The sequence below is a fragment of the Seriola dumerili genome, unplaced genomic scaffold, assembly GCF_002260705.1.
Source record: "Seriola dumerili isolate Sdu_G_001 unplaced genomic scaffold, Sdu_1.0 BDQW01000468.1, whole genome shotgun sequence".
Taxonomy (NCBI): domain Eukaryota; kingdom Metazoa; phylum Chordata; class Actinopteri; order Carangiformes; family Carangidae; genus Seriola; species Seriola dumerili.
Window position 1 is genome coordinate 3,807,887 of NW_019174723.1, and position 18,569 is coordinate 3,826,455.

Below are 18,569 nucleotides of genomic sequence, written 5' to 3' on the forward strand. Positions count from 1 at the left end.
TCAGAAATCTTTTAATATGCTGGATGGAAAACAGGATGGAGGACCCAAATGCAGACTGGCAAGCAGGTAGGTGAGGGGGAGTTACTTTAGTTACAACAAATTGCAGGGATAAAAGAGAAGCCAAAAACCAGGTGAAGGACACTAGGAAACACAGGAACTAAAAAACAAAGAACAGAGCAAATCTTAAGAACAAAAAAACCTAAGTCTTCAGTTGGATTGGTAGCAACGAAGTCAAAAACACCACATACACACCAAGAGAACAGGAGACAAAACACAAGAGAAAAGGCTGAGACACCCACGTACAAACCACACCAAAACAACTTAACACACTGACAAAGACTGAGGGGACTAGAGACGTAAATACACAAGGGAGCCAAGAGTAATAGCGGTCAGGTGACACTGCTTATGGCTATAACAAGTAATCACACAGGCAAGAAAAAAACACAGACAGGAAGTAAAATGCCCAAACACACAAGAGATAAGTGATTACCAGAATAAAACAGGAAGCATGTGGAGTCACTAAAGGAGCAGATCAGGACACAAACAGAAAATCTTCAAAGAAATACAACTTTCATATTTCAGTTTGCATTTTTACAAAACAGCAAAGCTTAAGGGAGAATTAGTGCTTGTGAGAGAATATATCATAAGAAGACAGGGTATTCACATTCCTGTAGTAATGACCTTTAAAAAAAAATCAATTAGAGGCGTGCTGCAACACATTCCCTATGTAAAAAGACTGTTATTTGTTTGTAGCCTATATGAAGAGCACTTCACATAGATAGCACAATTTTCACTGTGTCGCAAGGCGGGTTGACATAATTAATTAGCCGGGAGGTAAAGCTCTCATCACATGGGTGCAAAGCTGCTGCCATACAGGGCCGTTAATCCTTCTACCTACTGTAGTGTTAATGCACACCGCTCTGTGTAACTAGACACCCCCTCTCTTAGTTGTACACTAAGAGCACTTCGCGGTGCTGTTTTTTTTTTTTTTTACCTTTTCTTTTTTTTTTTTTTTTTGCCCTTGCGTGAACAAAGGCGTGTCCCAGAGCCATGCATATAATGGCCAGACGGGCAGCGATGAGCATTGCCTCTCCAGTCCTCAGCGCTGTGTGCACCAGCGGACTCACCGGCAGCCGCAGGACCTCTACGATGGCCGAGCACACTCCTGAACAAGTGGTATTCAACAAGCCGAAGGTACGTAACCAACCGGTGCGCTGTAGCGCTGTAGTACGAGCATTAATCATTTAAACGGAAAGGTGGTGAATTATTGACGAGCGCGCTCTCTCACCCGCTCGTATTCACTCACATTCGCACGTTGTGACTGTGTGTTGAAGTAGCCTACTGTAAGAGTCCCTGTGGCAAGGAGAAGGAAAAGAAGAGTGGTTTCATAAAGACAGACATGAAGTCTTACCTTATACAAACAAAAAACAGTTACTGCTTTCTTTGTGTTTGTGTAACCTTGTTAAAACAAGGAAGAACATTTCCATTGCTTACAGTTTGACGTGTTACTGCCCGTCTTTACACAAGATCCCACAAGCTCCACCACTGTGATGAATGACTTTAGCTTTTGACTCAGACAGTAGACTGATTGCTTAACCTGGATCCTGCTTTTTTAACAGCTTCTGTAGTCAGAGGGATTCTGCATGAATGCATACTTGGGGGATGAAGGGAATCACTTGTAATTCATGTGACCGATGTTCTCCCGCTTCAGGCACAGAGATAGCAACACAGAAAAGTCTTATTTTTACATTATTTTGCACGATATCTTAATAGTAGTTCTTTTGTTGACTGGTGGGGAGAACTGAGGGGAACAAAGCCTGAAAAGTAGCTTTAATTCTCAGATAGTTTGATATAAACCTCGGGAACTCAGGGATGATATGTACGCCCTTTGGACTGAGCATGCACCTGAGCGTGTACATCTAGTCTGAGCTGATAAGAAGAGTGGAAATGACGGGTTCAGTGGCAGAGAAATGGAAAGACATACAGCACAGAGAGGGGGGGGGGGGGGGGGGGGGGGTGAAGTGTGTGTGAGGGGAGACCTCAGGGAGTGGTGGCTGCTTGCAGAGATAATCTCATTAAATATTAATTTGCTGTAGTAGAATTGATACCACTCACATGTTCACCGTCCTGTTCCATATACTGACAGGCGTTGCAGTAAAACAGCTACAGCGTTATTACACTGTGTTATTATGTAATAAGTGGATTTGGGAGGGAATGTTTTCATTATTGATTAATCTACTGATAATTTTCTCAATGAATTGGTTAATTATTTGGTTTATTTTATGTCTTGTTTTGTCCGATTGTCAGTTCAACAACCCAAACAGATCAAAGCATCTTCACATTGGAGAAGCTGGAAACATCAATTCAGTTGTGCGATTAACTTTTGACTAATTGATTAATCAATACATTTTTAGTTAGATTGACCAGACTGTCTCAGTGAGCTTCGGGTTCAGGGTTACAGCCGGATCAGATGAATATAATTAATGACAAACATAAGCTATATTACACATAAAAAACTAAACCTGACTAAAGTAGGGCAGAAACTAATGATCCCTTTTATTGAAGATTAAATCATCAATCATCATTTCTTGATTAATCGTTTGTCTGTACAAAACAGTAAGAATGGTCCATCACATGTGTCTAAAACCCAAGGAGACATCTTTGAATGTCTTGTTTTATCCAACTAACCCGGAGATATTCAATTTACTATTAATGAGACACTAAGAGACAGAAAAGAAAAACAGAAAATCTGCACAGTTGATAAGAGCTGCTTCTATTATTTTCATTGTCAGCTCATGTGCAGACTGTTTTCTTGATTAATCAGCACATTGGTTTGTTTATAAAATATCATAAAATAGTGAAAATTGTCTCCGGGCTCCTTGAGTTCAAAATGATTTCGTCAGATGTCTTTTTTTTTTGTTTGTTTTTCAAGTCCAAAACCCAGAAACGTTCAGTTTAGGATCATGTAACAGACAAAACAGGTTTTGCATTAAAAGGAAATCAAATGACAAACAGTTGCAGAGATTAATCAGTAATCATTTCAGCTTTAATTTTGAAGATGATTGAGCAGACTCTGCTTTCAGTGCAACTCTGTTCTGTTTCAGATGCATCAGATGAACATTACTGAATGACAAATATCGACAAGTAAAGAAGCTTGTGCACTGATGGAAACTGCATAAACTGATTACAGATATTAACGTCCTATATTTTATTGCTTCACAGAATTATGCAACAGTGTCCATCTGAGGTCTTATCACCTTCTTAGGAACACAGTTCGTGAGGTATTATCTCACATACATCTTTAATCATCTTTAATCAATCAGTTAACCAGAGGCTGTTGCCCAATACCACACTGCTGGGTTGCTGAAATGCAGATTAAAACTAGGACAAATTACCTTATACGTTTCGACAATGTGCCACAGGAAGTGTGGTGTATACTGAAAGAACTGCTGCAGGGTTTCCTGACGTTGCAGATGGGTTAACCAGCTGTTCTCAGTCTATAGCAGCTCTGACGCTCCAGTGTCCCGGACACATCAGGCTTTTAACAGAAGAAAACACATGTAAACCATACAGATTCAAACTGTCTCAATAATACACATTACTGTGAGTAGAAAACATATGACCTCAATGTTTTGTACTCACACACAGCTGGACACAGCTGTACAGCATGTGTATGCTTTTATGTTCTATAAAGGCAAGGTGATAAGGAAGCAGGTCTGATCAACAGTTAGACATAACTAGTGCTGCAACTGACTAGTATATTCATAATATAGTAACAGGTTATTACAGGTTATTTTCTTTATCAATCAATGAATCCCTTGGTTCACACAACATCAGAACATAGTGAAAAATTACCTTCAGTTTCCAAGTGATCTATACAAGTCCAATAGAGAGGCAGCAAATCGTCACATTTCTGCAGCTGGATGCATAGGAGGAATTAATAAAATATCAAAGTTGTAAACTGAATCATCACTATCATCTGGATATCACTGTAAACTGAGCATGTTTGTGTTTTAGTCTGTTCTGAAAAAACACGACTTCTGAAGACTTCACCAGGGATTCTGGGAAACTGTCTTAGGGCTGCAACTCATTATTATTATTTTCATTGTAGATGAATCTGATGATTATTTCTTCTGCTTAATTTAATGATCTTTTCCGACGTCAGAAAATAATGAAAAACCTGAGTTTAAAGCTCATTTGAAAGCTGAAGCAAGTGTTGGGTAATTTTTTTTTTTTTTTCAAAAAAAGACTAAATCATTTCATCTTCAAAATTGTTGCTAATTAATTTTCTGTTGATTCCTTAATTGGTTCATCTGATAATTGTTTCAGCTCTAGTCAAAATGCACCAGAAATATTTGGTTTGTTGACAGCTGGTGGCTAATGTCATTCTTTTTCCATCAAAGATGTTCATTTTTAACTCGGACTTTTAAACAATATGATTCCCAACTTGAGCTTTTATTGCAACAAATAAATTAATTCAGGAACAATAAATAATTAAATTATATTTCCTGTGAGAATCCTGCACATTTCCTTTTACTTGTGAATTGTTTGACACTCTCGACATTGTTGTGCGCTTTTTGATTGAGGACATTTCACCAAAGAATGTTAATGATAAAGTTGTTTTGAATGTTACTTCCCACTCAGGCTGTTCTTGGATGAGTTTTTTTCTTTTGTATAAACAGCTTGCTTCTTGACTTCGGTATCTTGTTAGAAAAATAAACAAAGATCATGAAGTTTAAAGCAGTTTCACGGCCCAAGAATGGGGGGTGTAGTTGACTATCTGATACACAGATTAGTTTCACACTCTAACAGCTTCTTTAAGGTGATTTAATCCATATACATTATGATTCCTCCAGTGTGCTATGACGGGATGGGAGAATCGGGACTTTTCTCAATAGGCTGCTACACAAAATGTGAGAAAAATAAAACACCAGGGAGAAACAGACAAACGGAGGGAGAGAGAGCGAGAGAGAGAGAGAGAAATGTGGCCGTGCTGTGGTGATTGGCCCAGTGCAGCAGGCTGCACGACCCACTCCGCTTCTATGTGGCTGTCAGCTCCCTCACATCTGTCTTCCTCCACAGCTGCCAGCCAGTCAGTGCCTGCCTGACTCATTTTACACGAATAAACGTTAAAAAAAAAAACAACATAAGGAGTTAAAGAAATTTAAATCCAGAAAAATACATATTGCTTTAAATAGTTGTGCATTTAGCAGCAGTGACTCTGCAGACAGCAGACACGAGGAGCAGAGCAGCAGAGTGAGTTCAGCACTTCAGCTCGCAGTACAGTTCCCAGTAAGTCCAATATAAACACCAGTGAAGTTTTATAGAATGAGTGGTTGGCAGAAGACAACAGGAGGCTTGTCTGACTTTATGTTGCAGGATAATGTTGTAGCTTTGTTTTCTGCTCCGGTTTTCATAGATTATTTGTTGTATTTGTGGACTGTAATAGGAAAGGGTGTTTCTAATACAGTGTTTTTCACAAGTGCAGCATGAAAATAATCATTGAATCTGTAATTCAATTCTGTAAATAAAATTAGACTATAACATTACAAAATTATATAAATATCATTTGTGTGCAGGTGTTACTATTCCAAGTCTTGTTCTACAAATCATCACAGTTAATTTAACCTCTGTTTACTGCATGATTCTCGGGACGATTTTTATTCGCCCTGTGGAGACATGAACTGAAGCAGGAAACATCACTGAGATGGATTTGAGTACATTGTCAGGTGTTTATGTCTGTCTGTTTGTGGACAGATTTCATCACCGCAGCATTTCTTTCTTCTGTATTTCTGCATCTGAGCCCTGGTCACTTCAACCCAGTGACAGATGCACAGAGAAACACACAAATACAGAAATCTCTCATTTGAAATAAACAAATCTGGTAAGAACGATACCAAAGTGACTCATTGACCCTATCTTTTATCTTTGGACTAATACATTTTTCCATGTTTGTCTGCATTTTTTGATCTTTACTCTCTGTAATTTATAACAGGTATAAACCAATACAAATAAAGTTTAGCGGGAGGAAAATGTGGAATTGCATCACTCGCTGTCAGAAGCTGATTCAGAAAACAAGATTTGAGGGCCTTTAAGGTAGAATTACAAGGCAGAAAAAGAAGGTAAAATATAATCAAGAATAAACATGAGATATTATGAGAAAAGATTAAACTTTGAAATAGCTGCTGGGAAAATCAAGTGCATGGTTCTCAGCTGCTTCTTTCAGTGCACATTAGGAGCCTTAATTTAGGGCTGATTTCCATAACTGTGCTCATTTTCTTCTTCTTCATCATTCCCAACCAGAGATTAGAATTAAAAGTCTCCAGTAGGGAACTTCTAATTTGAATCTCACTTGGACTAATGAGCATAGTTTAGGCCTAAACTGTAAGGAGGAGCAGAGATTTATGGGTGTCATCTGCAAGGATAAATCAGGTCTCTCAGCGATGGAAGGAGAGCCAGAACACTTACTCTTCTTTGACCCCTCGCTGGCACCCCTGGCCTTTCCACCACTTGTTGCCCAGTCACGCGTACTGCATTCATGATGGGCTGCAGCCAGAACATTGAACTGCAGCACAGTCACTTCTCTCTCCTGCTGCTGCTCTCTTTTTAACACTACTTGGTATCTGACATGTTTCTGCTCTTCTCTTCTGAACTACACTCAGACTCAGATCTATGGAAACATCCATATCTATGAAATTCACTTGTTTCGATTGACTGATTAATTATATATTATCATCCACAGGTTGAACTGCATGTGCACCTCGATGGAGCTATCAGGGTGCAGACTATTCTTGATATTGCCAAGTAAGTTAGTTTCCTTTTCACTTCATTAGAATTCTGCAGGTGATTTGAAACACTGTCATCATTACATAACAATGTAATTCTTCAATAACCACATTTGAAGGATCTTTCAAAAATGTTTTTTTTGTGTGTTCATGTTGAAAAAAAAAACAATTTTTAAACCTATATTAATAGATTTTTTTGGCCAAATGGTCGCAGCATAACATGCTTTAAACACAACACTGACATATTACCTTTTAGAGTAGCTATGGCAAACATGTTACGCCGGACACACATGTGTTGCGTGCCAAGCAGAGGCAACTATAGTGGGAGGTGTCAATTTCATGTAATACTGTAATTGTAATATATGACATCAACGGGTCTTTTCTGTCTACATTTGGGTCTATGATTCTCCTTCTAGCTCTGTTTTTGGTCTAAATCAGCCTCTGAGGGAAATGTGTGGCTGCTAAATACTACACTGTGTGCACTGTGTATCTGGAAACAACGAGTGGTGAGAGTGAACCAAAACAGGCTAAAATGCTCCGTAGAGCCCAGGGGGGACTTCAGAGTCGGGTGTGGATTTGTCATGATAACACCTTTCACATTACAAATAGTTATGCGACCCACTGGTAATGTCAAAAATATAGATTAGAGCAGCTGTAACCACCGGCACTGTAGCCAGTGCCGGTGGTCTCTAAAGTTAAAATCTGTGCGTGTATTTTCAGAAGATAATTTTCCAATAGGCTAAATAAATCCTGGAATAGCAATATTTAATTCAGCTGTCAAGTCAGTAGCTCAGGCGTCACTACATCACATAAACAACAGGCCTCTGTTCAATGTTTCTTTTAAGAGAGCAGAACAAATCAGGTCAAGTAGGGGATGAAACACATTCCTGGTACAAATTTCAGCACTGTCCTTGACTTGACCTCTTTTTTTCCTTCCAGGAGACGCGGCATCTTTCTGCCAGCAAATACCGTGGAGGAGTTGACATCGGTTATCATTCTCGAAGAGCCTGCCACCCTCACTAAGTTCTTGGGCAAGTTCGCTGAGTACATGCATGTGGTTGCGTAAGTGCTGACATGTCGCCTTTAATGATGTAGTTTCACAATTACCAAAGGTGTTTTCTTGCCAAGCACATGACAGTTAGGGCAAAGAGCAAGATCTGAGTGATTAAGAGTCATGGTCAACCTCATTAGTGTCACAGGAGTGTTTACAATGAGGGTCAAAGTTGTAGAGTGTGTAGTGTACTTTGTGATCAATCGTATTGGGATGTAAGACACAGCGAGATTATGCAATATAGCACGATTGGTGGGGGGGGGTCATTTTCAATGCCAGACATGCAGAACAGGAACACATCATTATTGAGATCAAGTGTCACCTTGGAGACCACACAAAAAGGAGAGTAAAGTTGTTTGGGGAGCCTTTCCGGTGTCATTCTGTCTTATATTTAGTCCTCCAGTGAACTGTATAGAAAAGACCAAATACAGTCTTTCAGATACTCAATGGCCGTAAAAGCTTTCAACAATGGCGGTCTGTAGTGGCTGGACTGCAGCGTGCAGTTGTGCTGAATGGACCCTTCTGTATCAAGGCTCTTGAAAGCCTTGTGTGCACTACAGCTTCAACAACACAGGGAACTTGCTAGCTGAGTTTAGCTCATGCAGAATTGTTGTATGAGCTTGGTGGTGATGTGTCGGTGTGTGTGTTGGGGGGGGTGGGGTGGAGAACAACAGGCATTCAGATCTGTGCGATGAGCATTCATTTTCAGTGTAAATGCTGGAAGCGGTGTTGTTCTCCGTCACGTGATGTGGGGGCAGAAACTGTGCTGCTGAGTCTAAAGGAAAGAGGGAACTGAAGCTGGGATTCACTGGGAAATGGGAAAGAGACAGAAATGTTTTAGTTATAAAATGTTTTAACTACAAGGTTAGGGACTGTGTTAATATGACTGGGGTGGGGTGGGGGTGTGTGTGTGTGTGGGGGGCTGTATCTTACATTTCACTTCAGAAAAAAAACCTTCAAAGAACTATTTTTTTGTTGCAGCCTCACCCTGACTTCCTGTAGCCGTAGGGCTGCAACTAACAATAATTTTGATTATTTGCCAATTATTTTGTTGATGAATCGTTTGGTTTTTGAAGCCCAAGGTGATGTCTTCATATTGCTTTTTTAGTTCAACCTCCAGTCTAAAACCCAAAGATATTCAGCTTTACTATCACAAGACAACAAAAAGCTGCAACTCCACACATTGAGGATGACAGAATAACAGAATGTTTTGCATATTTCCTTGAAAAATTGCTTTACAATTACTCCATTATCACAATAGTTAGTGATTAATTTTCTGACGATTGTCTAATCAATTAATTGACTGATTGTTGCAGCTCTGATTAGCATATTTGATTTCAATGCACATGGTTCTGTGCATGAACAAAAAAAAGATCCAATATCTTGGTAACATTTTGTTACCTGCAGAAGAACTGACATAATGTGAAGTGTATGTGTTCAGATCCAGGACTGAACAACGTGTGCATTCATTAACTAATAATATTAATATTCAATCTGGATTCAACAATTAGTAGAAGAAGATGGCAAGTTTTGGCTCTGAACTTTAATCATATGACACATTTTAATGCCCCAATGCAGAGACAGGATTGTTAAGACCAAACACATCATTATCACCAGGGCTATTATACTTATTTTTTACATTTATTATATTCATTTAATTATTATATTTATTTGTTTTAAAATATTTGGCAGAAGTGAAAGCTGAAATGAAATATAGATCCAGAATTTAAAGACCCTCTCCTGCTCTCCCAGAAAGTCAAACTAACCACTCTAGTAATTTTTGTACAATCCCTTGTAGACATTTTTTCCTGTACTTCTATACATCATAATCTAATGAAGCCTTTATTTCAACCATCACATTAACATATGTTGCACATAGATGTGGAGAAGGTGTCTAAATGAAATCAGTATAATTATATCAGTTACACTGTGTAAATGTTTATATTGCTCATCTCCAAACCATCACAGTTTAGATAATGGATTAGCAGTGACTCGTGGTTTTATTTATTATCACTGAGATATGTTTATCAGAGCCAAAGGGTAATCATTCTGTGTTCTTCTTTTGTTTCAGTGGAGACAGAGAGGCCATAAAGAGGATAGCCTATGAATTTCTTGAGGACAAAGCGAAGGAAGGGGTGATTTATGTCGAGGTCAGATACAGCCCACATTTTCTGGCTAACACTAAAGTGGATCCCATTCCATGGGACCAGAAAGAGTAAGTGTTTATACGAATATCTGCAGCCTTTGGTGATTCCTGTGTTCTGCTCTCAAGGAAGGACACATTTAATTTAGGTCATTGTATATTTTCATTGTCTTTGTGTTTTCTTTACTCAGAGGTGACCTGAGCCCAGATGAGGTGGTGCACGTGGTTAACGAGGGCCTCAGCGAGGGGGAGAGGGCCTTCAATATCAAAGCCAGGTCCATTCTATGCTGCATGCGCCACATGCCAAGTAATGAACTGTTCATGCTCCTGTCTACCAAAACAACCTTCTGAGATAAGGTTCCTTACTGTTCTGTCTTCCTTCCTGAAAGCCCTTCCTCAGTTATTCTCATTACATAATGAGCAGGGGCACATAAAACCACAATATACTTCATAGTTCATGCATCTTATAAACCCTTAATATTCTTACAATAACATATGTTGCATATTGTTGCTATATCCTGTGAAATCCATGCATCTCCAAATTTGGTAATTTTGAGTTTAAAACAAACATAAACACAATGGGTTGAGAAAATTATCCTTTTTTTTTCTTTTTTTTCTTTTTTAGCCAAATAACAATTTGATTAAGGATTAAGAGCCTACAGCCATGCTGCGGCTGTGTGAGGCTGGAATTAGGCAAAGTAGTGCTTTGAGCTAAATGCTAACATTAGGAGTTATCCTGAGAAGAACATGAATATGCCTGTTCTATATTACACTGCAATTCATCCAATAGTTTTTAAGATATGAATGTCTGCATACAGTTTCATGGCAATCCATCCAGTAGCTGCTGAGACATTTCAGTCTGGAGAGAGGTGATGGACCAACAACATTCCTATAGCCACGTAATTAGTATTGCTAAAAAAAAAACCACTGGATTATTTGAAAAATGCTTTTTTACAAAGCTGAAACCAGCACTGCTTTTCTTAGCTCAGGAGAAGCTAACATGGTTTTCACAGGACAGTATTAATACAAACTATATTAGTAGCCTAGAATTAGTGGTAGTTGGAGTAGTATTGGCAATACCAATAGCAGCAGCTGTGCCATTCACTATGCGCAGTCTGTAAGCTGTACCAAAGTAACTGTAGTAACATGAGTTGTTGCTGTATCAGCAGCAGGAGTAACTGTAGTGATTTGTCTTAAATATGCTCTACTCCACTCATGCAGCTGTTTCCTATATAACCCAAAAGCCAAGTGCAATTCATATCTCCATTTTGCACAAATAATTTCACATAACATGCTGTAATTCCTCAGGGGATTAGTCATCTCTATGTGAGAGACTTCCTGTATGGAGGATATCTGATTTTGTCATTATAGATAAGAACAGCACTATTTTAAGAAAATATCAAATTGCACAAGCTGTTTTGTTCATGTTTAAACACTAGGCAGCTTAGTATGCATGTGAATCTTGATAATCATGATCTGGGAGATTGCATGTAAAAACATGCATATGACATGTTAAAATTCAAGATATGATACAGCAAATTAAAGGACTACTGATACTGAGCACTCATACCTTAAATGAATCTACTGGCAGAAGCAGGTTAGCTTAGTTAAGCATAAAGACTGGAAATAGGGGGAAACAGCTAGGCTCTGTCCATAGTTAACAAGATCCAGCTGCATTAAGCTAATTTAAGATAGTGGGCTACTGGCAGCAGCTTCATATTTAAAATCAAAAAAGCGCATTTCACAAAATGTCAAACTATTCCTTTAAGATGCAGTCCTGGTTACTGTCAACCAGACCAATACAGTTACTACTGCATGTTAGATAGTTAGTGTTGTCTTGTGCTTGTCGAAGCTGTATATTGATGCAGATGGACGTAGCATGATGCTTAGAATGTATCATCACATTTCATCCACATCCATACATCATCTGCATGTGTGCGTTTGAATCGTCAGGACCAAACTGCGTAGTAATGTATATCTGTTTTAAATTGTCCAGGCTGGTCCATGGACATCGTTGAGCTGTGTAAGAAATATCGACACGAGGGAGTGGTCGCCATTGATCTGGCAGGTGATGAGTCACTCAACTGTGAAGCCTATCCAGGACACAGGATGGCCTACGAGGTGAGCTTTTTGAGACATCAGCATAATACCCACAAACAGTCTCTGTCAAAGCACGAGGGACATTAAAAAGGTGTGGCCTTCGGTGTGTCCTTCTTTCCTATGTTTTAATTACACCATCACATGCAAAGCAGTTAGAAATGACTGTTACTGAATCAACAGCAATTAATGGTAATAATACCATGATCAGCTAAACAGCAACTTCTTCTGCCGCTTCATGAGGAGCTGAGGAGCGTTTTGAAAAAGCCGGTGATTTCTTATATAGTTTAAGAAAGTGTGCTGGAGGAAAAGAGCAGACAGTGTAAATACATCAGTTGACTGCTTCCCTTGGCTTTAAAGTACATTGGCGATCATTTTTATTGATAGCGGATGGATGTAATTTTGAGGTTATAAAAAGGTTTTACAGTCACAGAGTCCACCTCGTGATCCCACAGGCTGCAGGCTGATGGGAATATGGCTGCAGTTCATCGCACCAACAACTTTCAGGAATCCTTAGTAAGAATTTGAGGCTCTGTTTTTATGGCTGTAGATGCCGTATGGTTTGGAAATGCTACAAACGATAGCCATGCTAGGAGCCAAAAGGCAAATATTTGCACATATTAGTTCTTTCTTTTAAAAACAATATATAGCTAAAACATCAACATTTCATGAGCTAAGAAAAACAGTGTTGGTCTGCAGCTTTGTGACGGACAGTTGATTTTTTCAGATAACTCTAGCATAGATGGCAGTGTTGGTCTGGTCCACCACTTTAGTCCAGACTGACATATCTTGACAACTATTGGACAGATTGGCATTTGGTACATTCATGGTCCCCAGAGGATGAATGCTGCCAAATTTGGTCATCTTTTAATTTTTTTTATCTAGTGCCACCAGTAGGTAAAATTTTTCACACATCTACCTGAACAATATCTCAATATCTTGTAAATAGATTAGCACAATTTATTTTACATCCTTGGTTCCCAGATGATGTGTTTTAATGATTTTGGTGATATCCTAATTTTCCCTCCATTTTGCTACTATGAGCTTCACGTGTATATTCTTATATTAAGTGCCTCAACAATTATTTGATGGATTACTGTGACATTTGGTGCATATATTCAAGTCCCCCATGTAGTTTGTTTGTGTTGAGTGCTAATTAGCCAGTGTTAGCATGCAAACACATTAACTTAGATGGTGAACATGATAAACTCAGCATTAGCTTATATTTACTAGCACAGCTGTAGACTCTAGTTTAAATATGTTGTACGCTCTCAATAAGCTTAACCAACCTGATTGTCTACCATTGATACCATTTCTCAGTCTTGGTAGGAAGGTACTGAGGGTCAGTGTCAGCCTGCTAACCTGCTGATGTGTCTTTTTGAAACAGGTTTGAGGTCAGGTGATGTGGCTGACAGACAGTTTTACTTATCAACATTGATTTTTTTTCAGCCAGATGAGGACTTAAATGTCTTTATCTGTAAACAACACAGTATGGGAGTAAAACATAATACTCCCAAACCATTTTCCTCTTAACCTCTGAAGCTTCTCAGAAAAATCCAATTTGGTTTTCAGACAGCATTTATTGATTAATTCAGAGAATACCACAGTAAGTAATTGATTTTGCCTGTCAGACCGTAATGAATGAGGTAGATTAATCAGTTAATACAGTACAACACTGCAAGGGGGCCGAGTCTGACCTAAAATGAATTACTTGCATGGATAGAGGATGGATGGTGTTGACAGCCTGTGGGTAGTTCATAATATTTTAGCCTATGTATCACTACATGTATCAGTCAGATATGAAAATGAATAGGGTGAACAGTTTTTCGTCCTTATCAACTTGTGACTGTTATTTGCATTTCTGATATGCTATCCATGCTGGTTGCGAGAACCAAAATAAACAGTGCCAAAGGGTTGTCACCATGGCAGCACTAACCACTAGGTGACATCATGAAATGTCAGCCATACACTCCTGACTCACAGAGCTGTTGTTTGAATGGCAGTGCCCTCCAAACAATATGTGTGAATGTAGTAATAATGTAGAGGTGGGCAGTAAAATGCTTTATGAAGCGTGCGTGCGTGCCTGCGTGCGTGCGTGTGTACAAGGTGTGCAATAAAAATTCTTGCATACTCTCACTGCCCCAACTTGTGTCACAATGAAGTTAAAGTACAACCAGTTAAAAGTCATTTAAGGCAAACAGTTTGCTAATAATTCATAAACTGGCCATAAAATCTAAATAATTAAGAGCTGTTGCGTAATGGTTTACAAGTATCGTATTTGCAGATGTTGCATATATTTTGTCTATGCCACAATACCACTCAAATGATTCGTCCATAATCATGCTCGATTAAATTTAAGTCAGATTGGCAAAATCAGCTTGTTCTTTTAAATATTCAATGAAAACACATTTTTATCAAAAAGCTTCTTTTTTTTATATATATAACTTTATTTAATTCAAGTAATTTTGTCTGCATGAGTTGGTAATTATGTGTGTATGCAGGCTGCTATAATTTCTAATATAATATATTCTGGGGTTTTTTAAGTAACGTCAGAAATATACAGTTTACTCTCATCATGTTGTACAGATGTGTAGAGAATATGATTTTCTGTGTATATTTACTGTTTGAGTTTTCATCGTAAAGCACTGTGTAACATCTGGTTTTGATAAGAGCCATATAAATATGCTTTATAGTGTAGAGAGGATCTGAGATCCCGTCAAGCTGAATCTATATTGATGGAAGAAATGGAAATCTTCAGTTAACAAGAATCAGAACTGACAGAGCAGAGTTCACACTAATGTTGAGATTTATCTTCATAAAGGCATAACCTCTAGATACAGTATATACGTGCAAATTAAGCAAGCCAACCTTGTTGTATCCAAGGTTAGGAATGTTGAAATGAAAACAGAAGTCAAAACCAATTTCCTCATTTAACAGTTTAACCAGTTGAGATATTGTTGTGTCATTCTATGTCACAGAGCCAAAGCAACACTTCGCTCCCTCTGAAACAAAAGAAATCAAGTATATACAAAAACCTGTCTAAATGATAAAAGCACCTCAGTAGATGCTGCAGCAGCGCAGATGTAAAAGCCAGATGTTTAGGTGCACTATTTGATGCCTGATGTCGTCCATGATTGATTTTGTTAACAGGAAGCAGCGCGCTGTGGGATCCACAGGACAGTTCATGCGGGAGAGGTGGGCCCGCCGTCTGTGGTGCAGGAGGTAAGCTGCTCAACAGTGACATGAGACATTTCTGAACTGGGTGGTAGCATCATCTGAGAACTTAATTGTCATCAGTTTGCAGCCCGGTGGAACATGTAACGGCAGCTACACAAACAAAGGAGTCACGCACTAACAATAGAAATGACTAGGCAAACTACTGGGCAGAGATCCAACAAAAGCAATAACAGTTTTATGTTTGTTGTTGGCTATTAAGGGTTTAAGTGGGTGAAGGAACAGACTGGGAGTGTCTTAAAATTACAAAGGAGTAAATGTTGTCTCCACAACAACAAATACACACAATACACGCAAACACATATACATCTGTATCCATGCATATACTGTGATTATTTTTTACTGTTTGTATCCATCTCAGCTGCTGTGTCTCAAGCTCCTCTTGTCTGAAACCACAGCACGGTCTCACTGCACTTTGTCTGCCAAAATGAAGGGGCCACTCTCTAAGCAAGCCACCCTTCAAAGTGACAGCTCAGCTATGCCACAACAGTTGCGAGTGCTGCTCTAGAAATAGCCTGCAGATTCTGCTGACATGCGCTACATGGAAGATTTTTTTTTTTCATGTGGTTTATAACCTTATGCATCTACCTCGTGACCCCCATCTGATATTGTAGGCTGTGGAAGTGCTGAAAGCGGAACGTGTTGGACACGGTTACAGAACCCTGGAAGACCAAGCCCTCTACAAAAAACTGCTGGCGCAAAACATGCACTTTGAGGTAAGGAACTACCCGTACTCATCACCATTTTCATCAAGAAGCAGAATCACCAATAAGGTTTCCAATTCGTGTTTGCATTAAAATGCAAATATGCAGGAATGTGCATGTTATGTAATCAATTAGATGTACTGTGGCCTGTTCATCATTACAGCACTGATAATTTTGATCATTACAGTTAGAAAGTGGGGTTGTTTTATTAGGTGATCATAGTGATACAGTTGTAGCTCAGTCCGAAGTGGTGACACAGTGATACAGTGACCCCTAGTGGAGATTTAGGTGTCACAACTGGAAGAAGAACAGCTGCAGTAATAGAGTTTCTCAGAGCTTCCTGTGCTGTTTTGATTGCAGGTGTGTCCTGTTTCCAGTAAACTGACAGGTGCCTGTGACCCAGACTTCACCAAGCATCCTGTCATCACGTGAGCTGCTTTTCATTCAACACGGTAGTCTATTAAATTAAAGTAATTATGGGCACTCAGGATTTTCGTCATTTCCTTTTGTTGTGCAGGTTCAGGAAGGACAAGGCTAACTACTCCCTGAACACAGACGACCCTCTGATCTTCAACTCAACCCTGCACCTTGACTACAGCACTGCGCAAAAGTACATGGGATTCACTGAGGAGGAATTCAAACGACTGGTGAGATCAAATGCATGAATAATCAGGGCAATGCCTTTCTCTGCTGCTAATTAAAGCGGGAACAAAAGCTTACATGAAAGAAGAATTTCACTGGGCTCTCAAAGGCCAGTGTGTGAAGACTTTACATCCAGGTTCATCAGGTTTGCATAAGATCATTAAAGGAATAGTTTGACATTTTGGGAAATTTGCTAATCTGCTTTTTGAGAGTTTTAGACGTGAAGATCGATACTGCTTTCGTGTCTGTTAAATATGAAGCTACAGCCTGCAGCAGGTTAGTTTAGCTTAGCATTAATACTGGCCAGTTAGCATGGCTCTGTCCAAAAATAACAAAATCTGCCCACCAGGACTTCTAAAGATCAATATGATGGGGATTTTATGTACCAGACTATTTCTTGTCAGGGTGCGGTTACTTCCTTCAGTCTCCACTGATTGCCTTGCAAACTCATGGTGCCGTTTTTATACTGTCTTGTACAGATTAAACAAACAAGATATAATGCTTTAATTAGTGAGCTTTAGAGGTGCAGAGAGGCACATTTTTTAACCTTTTGACAGGAGTCAGGGCAGCTGTTTCCAGTCTTTATGCTAAGCTAAGCTAACCGGCCATTGGCTGTAGCTTCATATTTAACAGACATGAGGACAATATCGAGCTTGACTAACAGAGTATTTTAACCTTTTGACAGAGCCAGGCTAGCTGTTTCTCCGTTTCCAATCTTTGTGCTAAGCTAAGATAACCGGCCATTGTACACACAATTATAACATCAAACTATTAGTTTAAAGTGAATTAATTACCTTAAAGCACATTAAAATGGTTCTTCATTGACTCCTTGTGTCTTGTAGAACATCAGGTCTGCAGAGTCGTGCTTCCTGCCTGAGGAGGAGAAGAAAGAGCTCCTCCAGCAACTGCATGAGGCCTACGGGATGACAGAGAGCACTGCCTTTTAAACCTGCTGGGGAAATCTGAGGAGAAAACGTGACCTAATCCAGGGACAAATTGCTCTGAACCCTTAATCTCCCCACCGGATATGTGGGAATGTGTTTTTACTTATTTGTAATCAGATATAAAGCCTGTACCAGAATATCATATATGCTGTTTATATTATCGCTGCTGCCTTCACCTCACGTATCTGTGCATCATCAGCAAATATTTTTTATATCAAAACTCTGGATACATTGTTCATCTACTGTTTACATCCTGTTGTCATAAAGAGAATAAGAGAACCTTTGGGAATCATCTGTCATAGCTAAAACATTATACTATAGTAAGCTCAACACTTGTGGTAAAGGGTAAAAGCATGAGGTGAAGGATAAATAAAAGCAGTGCAAGCTGTGAACTTATGACCCATAGGGAAAAATATGGTTTACTGTAAATATACATTGTTTGGTTTAAGAGTGAAATCAGGGAATTCAATGTCAGAAACATAAGTGCTTGTTGCCCACCACATGCAAAACCTCAGGACACATCAGGTCAGCTCAATACCAAAAGTCTAGTCTTATATTTGAACACTAGGTGGCAGACTACTGTCATTTTGTTTATGGACAAACCACTGGTGACTGGTGTGGTTTTGCATTTGATAATTACTCTCTCAATTCTTTTGAAAATTTTGCATTTATGAGAAACATTTATGACCATAATAAAAAGCTCTTATGAAATGTTTCTGTGTGTCAGATTATTTATTTAGGCTGATAATCAAGCATCAAGAACTTCATAACTAACACCTGTGCACCTGCTTCTTCATGCCATTATCCATCAAGTGGCAGCTCTGCAAAGCATGAAGATACAGGTCAGGAACTTCAGTTAATCTTCACATCAAACATCAGAATGAGGAAAAAATGTGATCTCAGTGACTTTAAGATCATGATTGTCGGTGTCAGACGGGCTGGTTTGAGTATTTCTGAAACTGCAGATCT

General features: G+C 39.1%; 1 protein-coding gene across 1 annotated transcript; it reads left to right on the top strand.

The window, feature by feature from the left end:
• The first annotated feature begins 1,079 nt into the window (after window positions 1-1,079).
• ada (adenosine deaminase) lies at window positions 1,080-18,313 on the top strand. Its single transcript, XM_022763228.1, has 11 exons — window positions 1,080-1,194; window positions 6,743-6,804; window positions 7,725-7,847; window positions 9,908-10,051; window positions 10,171-10,286; window positions 11,976-12,100; window positions 15,227-15,298; window positions 15,925-16,026; window positions 16,375-16,442; window positions 16,532-16,661; window positions 17,499-18,313. The coding sequence occupies exons 1-11, from the start codon at window positions 1,150-1,152 to the stop codon at window positions 17,601-17,603; spliced, it is 1,092 nt and encodes a 363-aa protein (XP_022618949.1). The 5' UTR covers window positions 1,080-1,149; the 3' UTR covers window positions 17,604-18,313.
• Window positions 18,314-18,569: the final 256 nt, after the last annotated feature.

Coding starts and splice junctions, on each gene's coding strand:
- ada (XM_022763228.1), top strand. CDS start 1,150: ATGGCCGAGCACACTCCTGAACAAGTGGTATTCAACAAGCCGAAG. Junction 10,052..10,170: donor ATTCCATGGGACCAGAAAGA/GTAAGTGTTTAT, acceptor TTCTTTACTCAG/AGGTGACCTGAGCCCAGATG. Junction 15,299..15,924: donor CGCCGTCTGTGGTGCAGGAG/GTAAGCTGCTCA, acceptor CTGATATTGTAG/GCTGTGGAAGTGCTGAAAGC.